We start from the raw sequence: 19,698 nt of genomic DNA, 5'->3' as shown, positions 1-19,698 counted from the left end.
AAGTCCCTAATCCTTTAAAACGCATTCGGTTCCGTCAACAAGATACATATTCGTTGACGCAGGGATATCGATTTATGTTGCCATAGGTACATTTCTATAGAAACCACATTTTTTAAAATATGTACACTGTGGTCATGCATACGCGCGAGCACAGTATATTAATAATTCCTTTAAAATAAAGAATTTAATAAAACTAAAAATTATAACTAAATTAAACTAAATTAAACTTAAACAAAATGGTGAATTATGAATACGAAGATCGTAAATAATGACATCGATAATGTCTGATAACGATTCTACGCATAATACTTCTTTGGAAAAACAAAATGAAAAGTGCTTGGACCGATTGCTGACGCCTATTTTTCGTGTAAACTCGGAAGAATCATTGGCTCGTAATCGAAAATTTTTAAAGGTAATTGGTGTTATTATTAAGATTAATTCAGCACGAAATGTATATTATAGACACTTCATAATAAAACCTAACATCTTTCATCTTTTATGCTGTGTTACGTAATCAGTAGTTAAAGTAACAGTGAATCTTACTATATATTACACTAAAAAAAATTATTTATAAATAGGATCTGGAACTTGCAAAAGCACGTTTGCGAACTTACGCTGCGTATACTCCAACTGACCGAGAATTACAACAACGTGCAACGGAATATCGCAAATATCTCCAGAAGTATATACGAAATTTCGCTCCATAACAAGTCGATTTTATGTCGGGAACGAAGTACATCCATTCAGTTTGATAACTCGAGCCGAACGAACAAACTTTCAAGTGAAAAGTTTGTTGATCGTTGGGATCGATGCATCAGACTGATAATTCAAAACGATAGTATTAAACTAACGAAAAAAAACAAACTAAATATAAGAATCTATACTGTTTAATAATGTGTTAAAATAAAATTTTTGATTATTTTAGTTACGTAATTTTATAGAATAAAGAAAATATATACTTACGGCACGACGATGATCTAATACGATGAATTCTATGATAGAGACGAATCGTTCCTATAGAAATACGAAAAGAAAACGCGTGAACAAGTACGAACGGTGTTCACCTGTAGAAATGGAATATTCACGTTCATTTTTTACGTGTGACGGCATTATCATCGCTCGTAATTACTGACACGCAGAACGTGTATGTACGATAGGATAAGTTCGTTTCAAAAGTTACCTGATAACGACCTAAACCAATAATTCGACAAAAAGCTATATAATACTTCAACGTTAAATTCTACCGACAAGTATAACTTTAGATTTCAATCTTTATAAAAATCTTTTAAAAATTATACTGCTAGTATTGTGTATAACATATTATTTAAAATTAATATCATGTATAAATCGAAGCATTTATAATGATTATCGATCGGTTACGATACTTTCATTATATTTCAAAATTGTAATTTATAAGAGGTTTTAAAACATCGATTAATACTTTATTAACTCTTGCTTACCTGTTCGTTGATAAGACATAAACATTCTTTATAAATCTATCTCTTATAATCGTTCTTTATTGAACAAAAATTTAAGAAGAACTGGTATGTAACAGCTGTGCCGAATAAGGTCTCAATATATAAATTTATATTTCTACGTGGCGTTACCTCACCAGCTGAGTACACAAATTGATATTGAAACTTCTTGGTTTGACCATTGTAGGTAGCCTAAAAACATCTGTATCAATAGCATCTTTATCTCTCGTATATCGTTTTCTTTGTAATTTCGTCTAAATGATAACGCAGCTCTCAATAATAACTTGAAAGAATGTTGCAATTTGAAATTCGGCCTAATTTTTATGAGAAAAATGAATTAATAAACTTTTTCGGATCCTTTTCACAATTATTTATTAAAATAAGTTATAAACAAAAATTAAAAAAAATAAGTTACATTTGCGTATAGTACCAAAATCGTTTTTCTTTTCGTTAAAATTATGGAAATTAAGTTAATACAAGAAAAAACGTAATGATAATGTATATCGCTTTGAGGTCATTTATCGCTAAGTTATGCGTAGAAGCATAAACCGGTATAAGTTTGCTGCGCTACGTTAGCAAAACTTTAATGCGTTATCGCCGTTGGCTAGTAAATATAATACCCATTAAAATAATATATCACTAAATACTATAAAAACATCGTTCATTGGCCTTGTAACTAGTAACATTTATTATTTTTGTGATATTTTTAACTCATGACTCATTTTTAAACAAACTGCAAAAAGAAAAATTGTAGTTTTATTTGTGATTGGTAGAGTACTACTGATACTAAGATATCAATTGGAATGATATTTTTTCGAAAATTGTGATATGTAGTCATTTCTTAATTTATTATTTTGTAAAAATGGAAGAATTTGATGCAATGAAAAATATATTATTCTTTCATTACTATTTTAAAAAAATAGTATAATTTTAATAAATAGCTCTGTGTATATTTTTACATATATCAAATATTTTATGAAATCGTTGTACTTTTAATAAATTAAATCCATTGATCTGAAGCACAAGTATTGTGGAAATACTCATTGTTTAGATATTGGGTTGTCTGGAAGTTCGTGCCGATTTTCGATAAGTGGCATTAGGACAGGTCTGAATATATCAGATTGATTGAAAACAAATGACATGTGTACATATCCTAAATTTTAATTTTTTAGAAAAAAGTTTGATTAAAATATGTTAATATTTGTTAGTTTTATACGCTTTTAAATGTGGAAGGAAACAAAGTGCATTATAGGCAGTTGATGCTTTTCTTCTACCAGGAAGGCAAAAATACCACACAAGCAGCAAACAAGATATGTGCTGTTAAGCTGTTGAGCGGAAAAGATCTTGAGGAAAGCGGAATGAATCACCTTTAGCCACCCCAAAAGCCGGTCTTCATCCGAAGAGTCATGCTCTGTGTCTGATGGGATTGGAAAGGTATTCTGTGTTACGAGCTTCTACCAAACAACTAAAAACAGCAATTGGACAGAAATGACCAGAACTAGCGAATCGGAAGGACGTCATGTTTTATCAGGACAATGCGCGGCGTCATGTGTCTTTGACTACTTGACAAAAGCTATTGGAGGTTGGTTGAGATGTGTTATCCCACCCATCGTATTCACCAGACATTGCACCCTCAGCTTTTCACCTATTTAGGTCATTAGTTCGATCGACATAAAAAATCATATTAAAAAATTTTTAGCCAAAAAACCTGAGAGATTCTGTAAGGATGGAATATTCAAGTTGCATGAAAGATGGGGAAAAGTTGTGGAAGAAAATGGCATCTATATAATTTAATAAATGTATATCGAAATTTAAATGTGTTGCGTTTAAATTTTCCTTAAGAATCGGAACGAATTTTTCGAACAACCTAATATCATACTATATATATGTATTAAAATAATTATGTCTAAATTAAATATTTGAAATCCTATGTATGCAGCTAATGTAGCTTGCATATAAGACTAATTTTTACTAGTTTAACAACTGCTACTTACTTTCACAGTTTACAGTTAAAAATATTTAATCATTAAGTACTTATGAAATTGTTAATTATAGGTGCAATTCTTTCAGGATTATTTAAATGTACATGATGAGTTCCTTCTACTTTGTGGTATTCAAATCTTTTAGCACCTAGTTTTATTTTATCTAATACTTTTTCATAAGATTCTGGATTATCAAATTTCATTCCGGGTACAGCACGAATATTAAGATAAGCGCACTTTATTCGAGATGCATATGCAAGTACTAGATCCAAAGATATCATACCCAATGCAGAAACCTAAAAATTAATATTAATATTAATATAAAGTTAAGACATAACACATTTAATATCTTATGTAACATATTTTACCTTCAATCGCGGATCACGTGAAAAATAATATCGCTCAGGTTCACCGGCAGGTCGTAAACCACGTTTCATTAATATTATTGCGCCTTCTTTAGTTATGGAACCTTTATAAGCATCTTCAACAATTTCAAGCACTTCATTATAATCGTAGGATGGAATACCACCAGATTGCAGTGATTCATATTTTAGAAATTTGTCAATATTATCACTAATTATATCAGGACTTTTTGTTATATCTTTTACACTGGGACTTGCAATATCTAAACTTATCATGAATTCTACTTCATCAGGAAAAGATGCAGCATATAAAAATGATATTGCTCCTCCTAAGGAATGTCCAAGTAATTTCACCTATGGAAATGACATTTGATTATCTACGAAGATATACATAAAGCAGAAGCAAACAAGAAATTAATATTGATTTAACATAAGTTATTATGTATGTACAAAAATATATGCATATATGTATATGTATATATATGTGCGTATCATGCATTTTGATCTTATAAGGCATATATCTTATATAATACAACATATAGATAGTTAGATATACAGTTTAGTATACATTTTTCAAGGCTGACTGTTACATTTATATAACAATAATAATAAAATAAGGTTTGTGGTATTATACATTATGTATAACAACAGTTATTTAAACTAAGGAGCGGTGAGACTGAATCCACTCGCTAACCTTTGTCCACTTGAAATATTTCACAATTCTACGTAGTAGAATAATACCATCCCAATAAACATAATAGTACTGACACTTTGGATAATGGGAAGATAAACCATGACCAGGCATATCCAAACAGAGTACTGAAATCTCATCAGATAATAGGGGAATCAAAGTGTCAAAACTGCCAGCATTGTCTTGTCGTCCATGTAATGCCACTATTGGTTGGATCCCTTTGGGACCCCACCATTTGCCTACAGGTAAATGATTATTGTGTCACAATGAAATAATTACTTAAAGAAAAAGAAAGAGAAACAGGGAGAGAAAAATTTAACTATTTTAAGTATATAAATATATCGGCATTCAAACTTCCTAAAAATAAATATCTTTAAATAAGAATTTTAATAGGAAACAAAGTTGCAGCTGATGAATTAAAGTTTGTTATCATTTTAATATATACATGTCCTGTAGTTATACAACGACACTACATGGTTCATAATACATAATTTGAAGCAATTAATATCAATGACAATGAAGAATGCAAAAACTTATCATAAGCACATAACAGTCAACCTTGTACCAAATAACTTTTATGATAATAATTCAATCATTATAAAGATGATAGTTATAGTGTTACAATTTCTGCACTATAAAGTTAAGATCATATTTATATATGAATTTATATATATTATGACATCATCAAAAACTGCAAGATACTTAGTAGTACTTTAGTAAAACTGAACTTTTGTACAAGAAGAATACAAAATTATAAAAGATCGTTGTATAACTTTTAATCGCTTGCTAACCTTGTTCCACTTATAATGTTTAACAACTCTACGTAGATTAATAAGCCCATCCCAAAATATATAATAAAATTGTCCAATGGGAAGATGGGAAGATAAACCATGACCTGGTAAATCTATAGCTAGAATGGCTACATTTGATGGTAGTAATGGAATTAATTTATCAAATGTTCCAGCATTATCTTGCCATCCATGCAATGCCACAATTGGTTGTTGATCAATTGGTCCCCACCATTTTCCTAAATTGATTATTATTGTACTATGATATCTTTTAATTTTTATTAGCATCAGTTAGTGACAATTTTTCATGATTAATAAAAATTTAATAAAATAGAAGATGAATTACTGACCGCTTATGATGCCCCATGGTACAGGTATCTGAATATCTTCAACGCCTGAAAATTATTGATATAGTGTAATAATGCTTAATTAGAAGTCTGTAACATAGAAATATATTAACAAATAATGAGTTAACTTACTATGGGTATTGTGTTCATTTATATTTTTAGTAGGAGTAGATTTTGTCAAGACTTTGTCAATTGTACTCATTTTGTTAATGATAGAATACTAGTTACTGTTTCAAATTTGCAGTGGATATTATGTTGTTTATATATATTTATCGATAAATCTCACTTTATGCAAATTTCGTAACAAATACGAAATTAATACTTGTCCTATTTATGATATAAAAGCGCAAAGTCATTCTCAATTATATAAAATGTGCACTTGTATATTATATATAAAAAATTTCAAAATTTAAAATATATATTTTCTTTCATTTACGATTTCCTAGACTACTTGTTCTTGAACAAATTTTATTAATAATCTAAAATTGATTTTATTATCAAACATACATGAAACTAATTCGAATATTTAGTATTATATAATTTTGACGACTATATTTAAGGATTTCACACCTGATAAAATATTCTTCAGACATTTGAAATGTTAAATATCACTTTAATGTGGAAGTTTTGTTAGGTATTAAAAGCTAAATAATTAGATAACACACTTGATGTTTAGTAATATTTAAGTAATTTGATTTAACTATTTATAGTAATAGCATATCGGAAAATATATTAACTACTCGTGTACCTACCGTCTTTCACTTACGATATGAGTTATTGATAATTTTACACTTTCGTATGGGTTTATTGGCTTAGTAAGAAGCATAAGATTGTTACGAGAAACATACGAATTATTAAGAAATTAGTAAGTGATGAATAATTCTAACAATGATACGATTAAAAAGTTGCAACTGAAGACGTCAATCTTCAAAAGAGAGTAACGTGGAAGAAATGACTTGTGATTATTAATATTTATAGACTGATTCATCCACATAGTGATATATAAGATTGTGGTATAAGGTCGTTATAATTATTATATTCGTTATAATATTTTGTAATAATATTGGTATTATAATCCCAAATTATTTTAGGTTGACTTTCTGTTAAATTCTGTTTTATCAACTGCTGTATACTATTAAAATGGAAAGCAAGAAATACATAATAAAAACTGTAATTCATGCAGGAACCAAAACTATTAATTTTGTACCTGGAACTAAAGTGCATATATTTACATTAATATTCTAATTATGATAAGCATAAATTAATAATTGTAATTAGAATTATATATTAATTTTTAGGTACTCTTTCACTTTAAAACAACAAAATGTGATCCAGGAAAAACATTAATAGACGATAGCAAAGCAATGGGAAATCCGATGGAACTTGTCTTAGGAAAACAATTCAAACTTGAAGTATGGGAGAATATTATACAGAAAATGGCACTGAATGAAGTGGCTTGCTTTAGAATTGACAAAAGTGTATGTTTATAATAATATAAAAATATATTCTAATACTTAAAACTGATATTTTAATACTACCTGTTATTCCAGTTAGTTGCAGCATATCCTTTTGTGTCTAAAACTTTGAGGGAAGTCGCAAAACCACAATCACAGAAGCGTAGCTATCATTGCTGCGGTATTGCTTTACAAAATGATGGAATTGGATACAACGATTTGAATGAACTCATTAAGTGTCCTCAAGATTTAGAATTTACAATTGGTATCGATCAATCTCATGAAATTAACATTATTTTTTTATCTTTTGCTTTTCCATAACTTATCTAAATATATGCATATTTATAGAACTTGTTAAGGTAATCTTACCTGATGAATATGAAAAAGAGACATGGCAAATGACTGAAGATGAGAAATTGAAAAGTATTCCAGACATAAAAGAGAAAGGAAATGCATTATACAAAGAAAAAAATTATGATCTTGCATGTGAGATGTATGCTAAAGGCATTGGAATATTGGAACAAGTTATGCTTGGGTCAGTATATAAATATGTTTACTATTTTCTTCTCTTATTATATCATATTTGTTATTGTTATATGTTATTTGTAGTGAAAAACCAAATGAAGAAGAATGGTTAGCTTTAAATCGTTTAAAAACTCCATTGCTTCTAAATTATGCACAATGCAAATTAATTCAAAAGGAATATTATGCAGTTATCGAACATTGCACAACAGTACTTAAACATGATCCAGGTTTGCTACTTTAGATCATATAAACTACTATAGATCATATAAACAAATTGAATATGTTAATAATATACATTATTCTTAGATAATGTAAAAGCATTATATAAAAGAGGTAAAGCATATATAGGTGCATGGGATAAAGAAAACGCTATCAAAGATTTAACAAAAGCTGTTGAATTGGATCCTACATTACAAAATACAGTTGAAAAGGAGTTACAAGCATTTTCTGCAGCTATTAAAGAAAACGATCAAATAGAAAAGAAGAAATTATTAAAACTATTTCGTTAAATGTATATAAAATTATTTAAATTATATAAATAGAAAGATAAAAATAAATAAATAAATAAATGAACAAATATATATATATATGCATGTATATGCATGTATATATGTATGTATTGTGTAACGAGCAAAATATTTTTATTAATTAATTAATATACGCACTTAAGCAATATGTAAGATATAAATAATGAATGTATAAAAAATATCATTTATGATAAATATATATGTATTTACAAAGTTGTACATTATCTAATCAATATATAATGTAATTAATGTAATCAATTGATATAATTAATTGACATTTTCCTATTGTAAAAGGGGAAACTTTATGACTCAGACGAGATACAGATCCAATCTATGCTTTATGACTCTTACTTAATAATATTTTTTATCTCATCTTTTGGAATTTTGCTTTACGCCATCTGTAAACCTCATTCTAGGAATAATGACTGTCGACCGACAGAAAAGTATCATGTTTGACATATGGTTCCATTTATTTCACGCTATTCTAATTAAGCTTAAAATATGGAATGTCGAATTTTCTTAAATACAGATTTGTATAATTATTCTTAAGGTAATTACGTAATTTAGTTAGCTATCATAAAACTATTATCTCGACATCATACGAACTTAACCTGTTATACCATTGATTTCAAGTTAATATGTATAATAATTTGTAAAAACGTCTCGTAAATAAATTTTTTCAGTGTTTGTACTTCTTCTTGTTGTTAATTGTGTAATATGTCGAATGAACTTTGAAACCCTTGTAAGACAAGACAAGATCAGCACAAGCATTGTATCAAAATTCGTTTAAAAAATGTATTTTAATATTTATTAATTAAGTTGCTTAAGACTGATAGAAAGAGGATGTAATGTTTAATATAAAAAATTTTTAGGTTTAGCAAATAAAAAATTTGTGTGAAAAATGAAGCTTGTGTTTAAGAATGTTGATAAAGATGGGGAGGGGTGAGTATTAATGTTCTTAATGAATCATAATATAAGTGAACAATAGAATTTAAAGAAAAAAATTATTAGGAGTGTGTCCCTTGTCCCAGAAAATACAGAAGATATGTGGCATGCGTATAATCTTATCGCTGAAGGAGATTTTGTTAGTTGTTCCACTATTAGGTAGGAACTTTAATGTTAATTGTATATGGAATAAATCTTAATACTTCATTTAATATTATTATATATGTAGAAAGGTGCAAATGGAATCTGCAACTGGTAGTTCTAACAATTATAGAGTCAGAACTACTTTGACTATATGTGTTGAAGGTATTGACTTTGATACGCAGGCATGTGTTTTAAGACTGAAAGGTAGAAATGTAGAAGAAAATAAATATGTTAAGGTAAAGTAATTTAGAAGTATTTAACAAATTATCAAAAATATATTTGACTTATAATTATTTTTAGATGGGAGCATATCATACGCTGGATGTAGAACAAAATAGAAAATTTACAATTACCAAAGTTAAATGGGATTCTATTTCTTTGGAAAGAGTTGATACTGCATGTGATCCTACACAAGTAAGATTGTAATAATAAGAGTAATAAAAAAAAATCACTGTAGGAATTTTATGAAACAGAATACTTTATTTTATTATATTTTAGAATGCAGATGTTGCTGCCGTGGTAATGCAAGAAGGTATAGCACATATTTGCTTAATAACTTCCAATATGACAATTGTTCGTGCAAAAATAGATCAAGTTATCCCTAGAAAAAGAAAAGGAAATGTTTCACAGCATGAAAAGGTTATATATATATAAAACTTGTGTTTAGATTAATGTTGAATATCATCAATAAAATTTTCATATTATATGATTTTTTTAGGGTTTAACAAGATTTTATGATAACATAATGCAAGGAATTTTGAGACACATCAATTTTGATATTGTGAAATGTATTATTCTTGCAAGTCCTGGCTTTGTCAAAGATCAATTTATGGATTACATGATACAACAGGCCATTAAATCGGATAATAAAATAGTATTAGAAAATAAAAGCAAATTCTTACTTGTGCATTCTAGTTCTGGTTTCAAACATTCACTGAAAGGTATATTAAATTCTTCAGACCAAGTGGATATAATAATGCACATCTTATTATCTTTTTTTTTACAATAGAAATATTAGCTGAGCCTACAGTGATGTCACGAATCTCGGATACGAAAGCATCAAGTGAAGTGAAAACACTAGAGACATTTTATACAATATTACAAATTGATCCTTCTAGAGCTTTTTATGGAAAGAAGCACATTGAAAAAGCTAATGAATCTCAAGCTATTGAAACATTACTTATTTCAGATAAACTATTTAGGTAAGCAATGGTAAAATAATCTTTCTTTTTTATAGTATATTATATTCATATATTTACAATTATAATAATTATATCTAGATGTCAAGATGTTAATATAAGAAAAGAATATGTCGAATTGGTTGAAAGTGTGAGAGATTCTGGTGGGGATGTAAAAATATTTTCGAGTTTGCATGTATCCGGTGAACGTAAGTTAGCGAGTTCTAAGTTGTTTAAGTTTTGATATTTTAAAATGTTTGTATAATATTTTTAATGTTCGATATAGAATTGGATCAACTTACTGGAATAGCAGCTATACTACGTTTTCCTATGCCAGAATTAGAGGACGAGAGCGATGGTGAAAGCGATTCAGACGAAGATAATTAAGATGTCTAAATAATACGCCAACGTATAGCTTTCTATATGTTTGTGCTGTGCGCAATCAAAAATACAATAAAATAAGATATATTAATAACAAAAGTCGCAGGTCTTATATATTTCTCATCTGTTGTCTTTCGTTTTATTAAACGTTTAAGAATATGTTATTGGATTTGTCGCATGGTGGCGCTGTTTTATATTTCTAAGTTCTTAAGTGAGTCTTCTGTTATTTTGTCTCGTGAAGCACGTGGATTTATTGTAAATTATTTTTTACACGTTTATATAGTTTTACATTTTTATTGCATAAAGGTCGTGATATAAAATGGTCGTAATAGGAAAGAAAAAGGTATTTGTTAAGATTATTTATGGTTTTCTTGAAAATCATTTATGTAACTGTAATTGAGGTTATTTTCTCTTATAAAGAATAGAGGAAATTTGAAAATATACATATTGATTATCTTTTAAAAATGTTTTTGTTTTATTGTTAAAATCTCTTTTATATTTGTAGTATCAGGCTGGGGAGGGAGCACAATTTATGTCAAGGAAAGCTGCCTTAAAAAAGTTACAGCTTACATTAATAGATTTCCGTAGATTATGTATATTAAAGGGCATATATCCAAGAGAACCACGTAATCGTAAAAGGGCGCAGAAGGGACAACCTGGTATTAAAACATTATATCACAAAAAAGACATTCAATTTTTGATGCATGAACCAATAATATGGAAATTAAGAGAATTAAAGGTATGTTTAATTTGAATATTACAATACTATAATCCAAAGGTCAAATATTTACAAAAATTATATTCCCTTAGGTATTTAATAAGAAAGTTGGAAGAGCAAGGGCTTTGAAAGAATTTTCAGATATGAAAAGATATCTAAGTAATCATCCTACTTTGAAATTAGATCACATTGTTAAAGAGCGTTATCCTACATTTATTGATGCACTTAGAGATCTGGATGATTGTTTGACTTTATGTTTCTTGTTCAGTACATTTCCATCTCTTAAGCATATACCAAGAGACCAGTCTTTATTATGTAGAAGATTAACGATTGAATTTTTACATGCTGTAATTGCTGCTAAAGCTTTACGCAAAGTATTTGTATCCATTAAAGGATATTATTATCAAGCTGAAATTAAAGGACAAGTAATAACCTGGATTGTGCCTCATCATTTCAGTTTTGAGCCCCAAGCAAAAAATGATGTTGATTTTAAAATGATGTCTATATTTGTAGAATTCTACATTACGATGTTAGGCTTTGTGAACTTTAGGCTGTATCATACCCTTAATTTATATTATCCTCCAAAACTCACTACTAGTGGTAAGACGATTTTCCTGAAATATTTTTATGTAAGTGATCGATTTTACGGTTGCGTAATAGAAATATTTAATGTGTAGATAATAGTGAAAAAATACTCGTGGATGAGGAAGCATATGTATCAGAAAGGATAGCTGCATTGAGTGTACCATTAGTAAACCTTGATCCTACATTGCAAAATACAGAAGATGAAGAATTGGAGATGGATCAATTTGAAAATGTATGAAGAAATTAACTGAATATTTTACTTTTCTTAACATTCATATATAATTACTCATTTTAGGAAAATGATGCTACAAAACTGGAAGAAGCAATGATAGAAGCAGAAAAAATAAAAAAGTTAAAGACAATTTTTAAAGGTTTGAAAGTTTTCTTGAATAGAGAAATACCAAGAGAGCCTTTAGTTTTTATTTTACGTTGTTTCGGAGCCGAAGTATCTTGGGATAAATTACTCTTTGTTGGGGCGACATTTGATGAAAACGACGAAACAATAACGCATCATATAGTGGATAGACCTAGTATGACCAAGCAGTATATTTCTAGGTAATGCTTAGAAATATCTTTTTTATTATCGAGTTTTTAATCAATATCTTAATTAGCTGATGTTTTTATAGATATTATGTACAACCACAATGGGTTTTTGATTCAGTGAATGCTAGAGAATTGTTACCTGTAGAGAAATATTTAATGGGTTGTGTACTTCCGCCACATCTTTCACCATTCTCGGACAGTCGTCATGATCAAACTTACATTCCACCAGAGGAACGTGCTCTTATGGACCCTGAATTTAAGCTTAACGATGGTGCGTATTCGTATTCTAATTAAATAATTATTAATAGGCAATAAGTAGTAAAAAATGAATTTTCCTTATTTATTAGATGAAGATGAATCCGAAGAAGAGACAGAAAATGAAGAGGAAAGGGAAGAAGATGAAACAGAGGAAAGAGATTCTGAAGAAGATTTGAAAGAGGAAATTGAATCGAGTAAAATGTCGGACGGAATAAGTGAGAAAGAACTACAACGAAATCGATTGAAAAAGGTTGGTTATCTCCAAACACATCCTTGTGTATACTTTTATACGAATACTTGTATATACTTATTTTGTATATACTTTTAATTACAGAAAATGAAAGTCAAAACTGGAGAAGTGACGAAGGAGGATCCATGGGAGAAGAAACGGCAAGAAAGGCAAGAGTACCGATTACGAGAACGAATGATCAAAAAGAAACATCGCAAGTTGTATAGGAGCATGATGGATGGTCGTAAAGAGAGAGCCAAGGAAATATGGCTTCTTCGCAAGAAGAGGCGGCTACATGATACCGCTGAGAAACAAAAGCGCAAGGAAGAACGTAAACAGAAAAAAGCTAAAATTGCTGAATGAAATTGAATAAAAAGAAAACAAAAAGTAATATAAGCTTAACGTTTAATTTACTTTCGTTGTACATATATCATATTTCTAAGTGTACCGTATTAAGTATTACACCTTATCATGTTTTTTATATCACTTACCACGTTCCTTTTTTATGTTGTTGTATTAATGATTTCGATCATAAATTTACGAAGATTCTACCGTGGAACGTGATGACTTTTTCGATAATCGTAGGTACAGTTACGCGTAATGGAGAGATGCCTTCAATCCAGTCCTCCCACTTACCGGAAGCCCACGTAGCCGACGATCCTGGTCCCTACCTTTCCACCGAAGGACTTTGAAGGCCAGACTACCCACACACGCTAGCCTACGCAATCGCGAGCGCCATATGTGTGTGTATGTACGTCTTTATGAAAGTTATTCATCGCGATGGTGCTCTTGATTTAATGACCATGCATAACAAATTTTGCACGTTCGACACTGCTCCGTTAATGGCACTGTTCGAAAGGTCGTGCATTGATCTCGAGCAGTTCAATCGTGGAACGCTCTTCATTTCGGGTTCGTTTCGGTCATTCGATCTCTAATGCGTCTTTGATTACTTCCGTGACTTTCGCTAGACGAATTAGCATTGAAGGTCGAATCCATTTAATGGCGGATAAATTACCATCAATGCATCCGGTCACTTTGCGTACTATGTTCGTGAGTCACCTTGAATCGAACATTGGAATCGGATGCGAGAACGAGATACTCATAGGTGGGTATCTCGCCATTTCTGTTATTTTGCAATTTTATAATTTTTGCGCTTTCCTTTTTTAGTATGGACACATCCTCATGGAAGAATTTCGAAGAGTCGTGAGCGATATTTGAATTCAATTTCAAAAATTTTATTTAGCGATTGTATCATCACGATCGTAAAAGCAAAAGTATATAACGAGCTTTTCACACAGTGAAAGTAAACACCCGCTTTGTTATTCGTTGGATTTCTATGCGGTCATCATCGTGATTTTCACTGATCGATTATCGGGACGATTTTCATTTCTATTCAAGACACGAACCTCCCCGTTTGCAATGCCGTACGACCAATACCGAGGCTCTAACGATACTAATCGTGCTTCTAAATCGCTTATAAAGGACAAAGAAATGACTGGTTTCGGAGAACGTAAAAAAGTTATAGAAAATTAAACAAGAGGAAACGAAACAATATAAATCTTTTCTACGTAAATCAGTTCAAACTTGTGCAACACGTTTCCTTTCGATAAATCATTTCCCGTTCAAACAATCGGTAAACCGCCATGTCTTGCGTAAAAAAAGCACTACTTCTGTTTCTCGTCAAGGTCGACAATTCATTAATGTCTATTTATGAAAATCGACTTGCAGCGTTTCTCTTTCGTCTGACATAGGTTTTTCACGAGAACGCTCTCGACTCTGGAACCCACTTCTCATCGATTTCTTCGGTTATTTGCAGTGGTGACTGAACCGATGTGTCGCGACACTATCGTCGGTGAAGTCACCAATACTCAGTCCGATCTAGGTGTGCGAGCCGCGTTCAGATCGGATGCTTACGTCACCCTTGCTATTCCTGTTCCAGCCCATCTCCATTCCGATTCCGAGTATCCTTAAAAACGAGCATCCCTAGAAACTGCAACACGATCCAATAACGTTCTAATCTGCTGCTCTAACTTGCGGTCTTCAACAAATTACTCTGCTTCGTTAGATCTTCGGATTTCGCGCAATTCCACCATGAAAATCAAAACAATTTTCACTTGACCATCTTCCTTGATTGCATAGCGATTAGGCTTGGGCATTTATTCTATGTTTTGTGAACTTGGATATATGTTCTTTTAAGCGTAGAAGAATTTGTAAAGGAAGATTAGGAAACAAGGATTATCCTTTGGAATTTTATGCTTTGGTTCCTGAATTTTTTCTTTCAGGATATCGTCGATACTGAATTTGGTGCGAAACCTGGATGTGAGTGCGTGGGACGTAGCTGCGAGAACATTGGGACTACCTACATGGCTAGTGGTAACGCATCCGACTGTGAAATATCAAGGCTTTCGAAAACTCTTTCCTTCGAGTTCGAAGGTAACAACACTTACACGAGATTAAAAGATTACATCGACGATGATGAATATAACGTGGAAAATAAAAGAGAATACGTTATAAAATACAGGTAATTCGTAGATAATAAAAACGATAAAGAGATGTTCCAATGATTACCGTTTAGAGTGTCCCCGTCACAATGTTTCACACAGTAATATACACGGTCGTGTAATTAACTGTGGATGCAAAGTAAACAGCAAAGTTACCATATCTATTTGTATTGACATGTAGGTACGAATCAGGAAGAACGGCCTTGAATTTCATCAGTATCCCGCGTAATTGCAGTGTAGCGTCTCGCGAGGGATCATCAACGAAGTAGAAGAGGCGGGTTCCGTTTTCGCGAGGCGAACACAGTGGATCGTTACCTGTTGGAAAAAAAGTGTAATAAATGGCAGAGGATGCCTCTCATATGAGCAAGCGAATAATTATATAATCAAGGTTATTACTGCGTTAGATAATCGATGCACCAACGCGATAAAGACGCCGCTGCGTTTGGTTGATAATATTAAAGAGTGGCCTTGGAACACTTCCCCCCAAGATCTTGCTTAAAAGATCGTCATCAAAGCTGATGCTATGCGAAAGACGTTCGAGTTGAATGCACTTTCATGCGTTTAATTGTTCCTTACCGGCCGTTCGCCTCCGACGATGATTAACTTCGATGATTTCAATGCCGACAGAAGCGATGCGTTTGCTCGAGGGATCTTAAACGGGCTTCGTGTTTCATCTGTACGACGACGTTGGCGTGAAGAAAACGCCACGACCACGTTTATTAAAACTTGCAACGGATGAAAAAGTCTCTTTAATTATGTTTAAAATCGCGTGACGCGATGTTCTAGTTTTAGTATTCGTTTAATGCTTAAACTTATGGCTACGGTGGACGCGTTTTAACGAACTAAACATCTGGATGATCTTGCATTATTGAATCAATATTATTGGAGAAATTTTGCAAGTCACCAGTTACGAATTATAGATATTACTAAACATCTTTGCAATAATATTGGCAATATTAACAAGAGATCCGTGAGAGAATCGTTGTCCCAAAAAAAAAAACCACTGTCATGGAAATACCCTCGATCAGGAGTCAACATTACATCACATTATTAACATATTCTTGATATTTAATAAAGCCAAGTAAATGATTTGCAGAGATATAACGAGTTACGAGAACAAAGGAACGAAAATTATGAGCGGTGCTGTTAATCGTACCTTTCATTAAGAAAATCAGCAGCAGGATTGGCTATTTCAATCCGTCGCGGCGCGAATTATGCGCTATAAATCAGCCTGGATACTTTTACGCGGCGTTCGATCGCGAAAGAGGTAAACGCGTCGATTATCGTGACCTCCGGCCGATCTAGGAATTCCTGTTGCTCGACGGAAAAGCGCGGTGCGTTATGGAGTGTCGTCGGCGAAGCGTGTGGCGATTGCATTGTGATGTAACGCATGATTCAATGGAATAGGGGATCATTCACGTCGGTTGGCGACACGTGCCTGGCTCGTTTGCAAATTGGTCAATTATCATCGATCACCGATGATATTGGTCGGTATTTTAATCGAACTTCCTTCCTTCTTACGTTCAACCTTTACGGGGGGATGAACATGTCGAGGCAACCTGTAGGACAGGTATTTCCATGAAATCGGAATACCACAGAGTAACGTAGATTTTTTTGTAACCAAGATTATCCATTATCGTGCATTAACGTTCGTTTCGCTAAAAGAACCGATAATCGAACGTTAAATCGAGGAAATCCATAGGAAAGAAAACATTGCATAGTTAGTCCATACTAGGATTACAGGATAATTTATTTTAAACGAAGGATGTTATTTATAGGAAGTAAAAAAGAAGAGGAAAAAAGAGCGTTTAGTTGCTACCAAGAGAGGAGTAGCCGAGCTGTTTAACCGGAGCGAAGAGAGATCTCAAAGGGGCAGGTATTTATTACGGAAGAAGTTGACTCCAGGAACAGTGTCAGCATTCATTCTCGTCATCACGGGGTGCCGTGAGCGTGTCCGTAAAAATGTACAAGATGTTCAAAGGGAGACTAATTACAAAGTGGTTTGCGTGGCGGACGGCCGAGCTTTTGAAATTTGATCGAGCAACCGATCGCCTCTCCCTGGTCTGGCGTCGAAGTTTATCCTCAGTTGGCCAGGCGGATGACGCATCGTCGAAAAGAATACGAAATGAACGTGTGCCCCCACGAACCCGTTACCCACACTATTCCCCGGCGAACTCGAGCTCCCTATCGTATAAAGTACAAGGTGTGCTTCTAAGGTGTATCTGAGATCGAGAGATTCTACTTGAAAGATAAAGCGATACGTTGTACTCTTGGTTCTTTCTTTTCTTTTTTTTAATTTGCAGTTCGATTAAGCCTTAGAGGTTGAGATTTTATCTGATGAGAATTCTGTTCTGAAGCTGTCATTCGTAGCGATCGCAAGCAATAATTTTTTTACTATTTATCTTCGATCATAATTATTTAATTATATCTAATTTGGTATTATTGGCTTTTAAAGTACAAATAAAAATGTATTTTGATGTGAAATTTCACGCGCGGTAACATTATCATGATTTCCTTTAATAGATTCGCTATTGTATTGGCGCATATATCGCGTCCATTCGATTCCACTTTAGATTCGATTTCGACAGAAACGAAATAGTATGCGCTGTGTTAGAAGAAATATTATTATGTAGAATAAAGGTCTTTCTGGTGAAAAAATTACGAGTGAGAGGTAGCTATATAACGTATAGCATTTAAGGGTTAAAAACAAGACCAGATGGTTTACTTTCCCGCAAATTTCAATTGCTCTGCGTGAAACCATGAATCACCGTTAACGTAATCGCTGGCAGGTTGCGCAACATTGTTTCGACCGAGGCAACCACAAATAACGCGATCTTGAGAAAACAAAAGCTTTACCCTTTTTAATCAGGCAAAAGATCGCTCGATATCACAGGGAGGATCGTTGGTTGGATTCACGGAAGCCGAGATCTCCCTCGACCGGGATCTCATGGATCGTTGCTCGATGCTTTAAAAGATTGCATCGTGCCTCACGGATCGTTGCTTCGATCCGCGGAAGGAAAAATCCATGGGATCCGGGGATCTTGCCGGGAATCGTCTACCAGCCCATGGAACAACAGTTAATACACAACTTGTATTATGCAGGTGTACACATACACACACGCACACACGTATAGTCGGTGGAGGCAGGAAGGACTAAAAAACCGGGGACTGAATCGCTTCGAGGATATCGGCAAAAAAAGCTCATTTGGTATTTCGTTGGCTAAAACGTTCGCAAATATTTGCAGTGTAATTATTGAAGGAGCACATCGATCCGTGCGAAGATGTGGTTTCGCACTTTCCTGCCTTGTTCGTGGACCTCTCCTTCTGTGATTGCTAAACGCTTCGCGTGACAAATTTCTTGTTACGTCAGAAAACAGAAATGTAAGTACCTATATATATATATATATGGTGTTTCATAATAATCGGATTTTACTATGAAATGACCGTTTATTTGTAGGTTCTAACTGACGATTTGATCGATTTATCGACTATACGCGAGGGTTCAGCGCGTAGATAATATAGTGCGTATATAATCATTCTCTAGTAAAAAAAATATATATATATACTTGTACTACTTTTCTATCGAACTCCCGATATATCGCAGTAATTTATTTCAGCTGAATTCAAACGCGATAAATCCTGAAGACGTTACATCTCTCGAGCGTTCTATCTACGCTTCCTATCGCAACTTTGACAATTATCATGAATCAAGTCTCGTATCCTGTGTACGCCTTCACGGTTAACGAAGGCGGGAAAATGTCTTTTTTCGCATTTCCGCAGAGCCCCATTCCGTGAAATCACTTGCAGTGTCGTCAAACGAGATCACGAAGTCTGGTTACACGCGACTCTAATGACACCGTGTAGCCGGGCTAGAGTACATCGGTGTCGCTGAACCCCGGCGCCTCGAGGCACTTCACAGGCGGAGGCCACGGAGAAGAATCCACGGACGTGCACCTCTATACTTTGCACCATTACGCTTAATCTACGACCTGCCTTTGCATCGTGTCGATTCATAGAGGTACACCGACGTAGAAACGAACGTCACCAACCAACACGGCTCGTCCG

The 19,698-nt window shown here is 32.8% G+C and overlaps 5 protein-coding genes across 9 annotated transcripts; 4 read left to right on the top strand and 1 right to left on the bottom strand.

Moving 5' to 3' along the window:
• Positions 1 to 54: 54 nt before the first annotated feature.
• LOC100742511 lies at positions 55 to 1,783 on the top strand. The gene is made up of 2 exons (XM_003489460.3): positions 55 to 412; positions 579 to 1,783. The coding sequence occupies exons 1-2, from the start codon at positions 269 to 271 to the stop codon at positions 705 to 707; spliced, it is 273 nt and encodes a 90-aa protein (XP_003489508.1). The 5' UTR covers positions 55 to 268; the 3' UTR covers positions 708 to 1,783.
• Positions 1,784 to 1,876: 93 nt separating this feature from the next.
• LOC100741342 (probable serine hydrolase) lies at positions 1,877 to 7,298 on the bottom strand. Of its 4 annotated transcripts, XM_003489450.4 has the most exons (7): positions 6,398 to 6,535; positions 5,778 to 5,972; positions 5,649 to 5,693; positions 5,302 to 5,537; positions 3,826 to 4,173; positions 3,470 to 3,753; positions 1,877 to 2,208 (listed from the first exon to the last, which is right to left on the bottom strand). In XM_003489450.4, the coding sequence occupies exons 2-6, from the start codon at positions 5,845 to 5,847 to the stop codon at positions 3,502 to 3,504; spliced, it is 951 nt and encodes a 316-aa protein (XP_003489498.1). In that variant the 5' UTR covers positions 5,848 to 5,972; positions 6,398 to 6,535; the 3' UTR covers positions 1,877 to 2,208; positions 3,470 to 3,501. The 4 variants fall into 4 exon arrangements, with proteins under 4 accessions (XP_003489498.1, XP_012240946.1, XP_033176540.1 ...); XM_012385523.3 differs by lacking the exons at positions 1,877 to 2,208; positions 5,302 to 5,537 and adding an exon at positions 4,514 to 4,749 and having other exon boundaries at positions 3,143 to 3,753; XM_033320649.1 differs by lacking the exons at positions 1,877 to 2,208; positions 5,778 to 5,972; positions 6,398 to 6,535 and adding an exon at positions 7,184 to 7,298 and having other exon boundaries at positions 3,143 to 3,753.
• Positions 6,436 to 8,185, top strand: LOC105680748 (AH receptor-interacting protein). Its single transcript, XM_012385522.3, has 7 exons — positions 6,436 to 6,665; positions 6,737 to 6,863; positions 6,944 to 7,123; positions 7,196 to 7,364; positions 7,448 to 7,634; positions 7,709 to 7,851; positions 7,931 to 8,185. The coding sequence occupies exons 2-7, from the start codon at positions 6,786 to 6,788 to the stop codon at positions 8,131 to 8,133; spliced, it is 960 nt and encodes a 319-aa protein (XP_012240945.1). The 5' UTR covers positions 6,436 to 6,665; positions 6,737 to 6,785; the 3' UTR covers positions 8,134 to 8,185.
• A 248-nt stretch (positions 8,186 to 8,433) lies between these two features.
• On the top strand, positions 8,434 to 10,898 carry LOC100740537 (protein pelota). Of its 2 annotated transcripts, XM_024367548.2 has the most exons (11): positions 8,434 to 8,701; positions 8,835 to 8,946; positions 9,024 to 9,093; positions 9,163 to 9,255; positions 9,326 to 9,476; positions 9,541 to 9,654; positions 9,739 to 9,879; positions 9,959 to 10,181; positions 10,250 to 10,442; positions 10,521 to 10,627; positions 10,705 to 10,898. In XM_024367548.2, exons 3-11 carry the CDS (start codon positions 9,053 to 9,055, stop codon positions 10,803 to 10,805), a joined length of 1,164 nt encoding a protein of 387 aa, XP_024223316.1. In that variant the 5' UTR covers positions 8,434 to 8,701; positions 8,835 to 8,946; positions 9,024 to 9,052; the 3' UTR covers positions 10,806 to 10,898. The 2 variants fall into 2 exon arrangements, with proteins under 2 accessions (XP_024223316.1, XP_012241020.1); XM_012385597.3 differs by lacking the exon at positions 8,835 to 8,946.
• Positions 10,899 to 10,966: 68 nt separating this feature from the next.
• LOC100746575 (pescadillo homolog) lies at positions 10,967 to 13,601 on the top strand. Its single transcript, XM_003489415.4, has 8 exons — positions 10,967 to 11,142; positions 11,305 to 11,538; positions 11,610 to 12,117; positions 12,195 to 12,334; positions 12,398 to 12,657; positions 12,729 to 12,916; positions 12,993 to 13,153; positions 13,238 to 13,601. The coding sequence occupies exons 1-8, from the start codon at positions 11,119 to 11,121 to the stop codon at positions 13,493 to 13,495; spliced, it is 1,773 nt and encodes a 590-aa protein (XP_003489463.1). The 5' UTR covers positions 10,967 to 11,118; the 3' UTR covers positions 13,496 to 13,601.
• The last annotated feature ends 6,097 nt before the right edge of the window (positions 13,602 to 19,698 follow it).

Source organism: Bombus impatiens, unplaced genomic scaffold, assembly GCF_000188095.3.
Source record: "Bombus impatiens unplaced genomic scaffold, BIMP_2.2 scf_0321, whole genome shotgun sequence".
NCBI classification, from domain to species: Eukaryota; Metazoa; Arthropoda; class Insecta; order Hymenoptera; family Apidae; genus Bombus; species Bombus impatiens.
The sequence above is the reverse complement of the archived record's forward strand: the minus strand, read 5'-3'. Positions and strand labels throughout refer to the sequence as shown.

Excerpts from the sequence above, each read along its gene's own strand:
- LOC100742511 (XM_003489460.3), top strand. The coding sequence starts at position 269 with ATGACATCGATAATGTCTGATAACGATTCTACGCATAATACTTCTTTG. Across the intron at positions 413-578 it reads GTAATCGAAAATTTTTAAAG|GATCTGGAACTTGCAAAAGC; the intron begins GTAATTGGTGTT and ends ATTTATAAATAG.
- LOC100741342 (XM_003489450.4), bottom strand. The coding sequence starts at position 5,847 with ATGAGTACAATTGACAAAGTCTTGACAAAATCTACTCCTACTAAAAAT. Across the intron at positions 4,174-5,301 it reads AACATTATAAGTGGAACAAG|GTGAAATTACTTGGACATTC; the intron begins GTTAGCAAGCGA and ends TCATTTCCATAG. Across the intron at positions 3,754-3,825 it reads CACGTGATCCGCGATTGAAG|GTTTCTGCATTGGGTATGAT; the intron begins GTAAAATATGTT and ends ATTAATTTTTAG.
- LOC100746575 (XM_003489415.4), top strand. The coding sequence starts at position 11,119 with ATGGTCGTAATAGGAAAGAAAAAG. Across the intron at positions 11,143-11,304 it reads TCGTAATAGGAAAGAAAAAG|TATCAGGCTGGGGAGGGAGC; the intron begins GTATTTGTTAAG and ends TTATATTTGTAG. Across the intron at positions 12,118-12,194 it reads TCCAAAACTCACTACTAGTG|ATAATAGTGAAAAAATACTC; the intron begins GTAAGACGATTT and ends TTTAATGTGTAG.
- LOC105680748 (XM_012385522.3), top strand. The coding sequence starts at position 6,786 with ATGGAAAGCAAGAAATACATAATAAAAACTGTAATTCATGCAGGAACC. Across the intron at positions 6,864-6,943 it reads ATTTTGTACCTGGAACTAAA|GTACTCTTTCACTTTAAAAC; the intron begins GTGCATATATTT and ends ATTAATTTTTAG. Across the intron at positions 7,852-7,930 it reads AGTACTTAAACATGATCCAG|ATAATGTAAAAGCATTATAT; the intron begins GTTTGCTACTTT and ends CATTATTCTTAG.
- LOC100740537 (XM_012385597.3), top strand. The coding sequence starts at position 9,053 with ATGAAGCTTGTGTTTAAGAATGTTGATAAAGATGGGGAGGG. Across the intron at positions 9,094-9,162 it reads GTTGATAAAGATGGGGAGGG|GAGTGTGTCCCTTGTCCCAG; the intron begins GTGAGTATTAAT and ends AAAAATTATTAG. Across the intron at positions 9,256-9,325 it reads GTTAGTTGTTCCACTATTAG|AAAGGTGCAAATGGAATCTG; the intron begins GTAGGAACTTTA and ends TTATATATGTAG.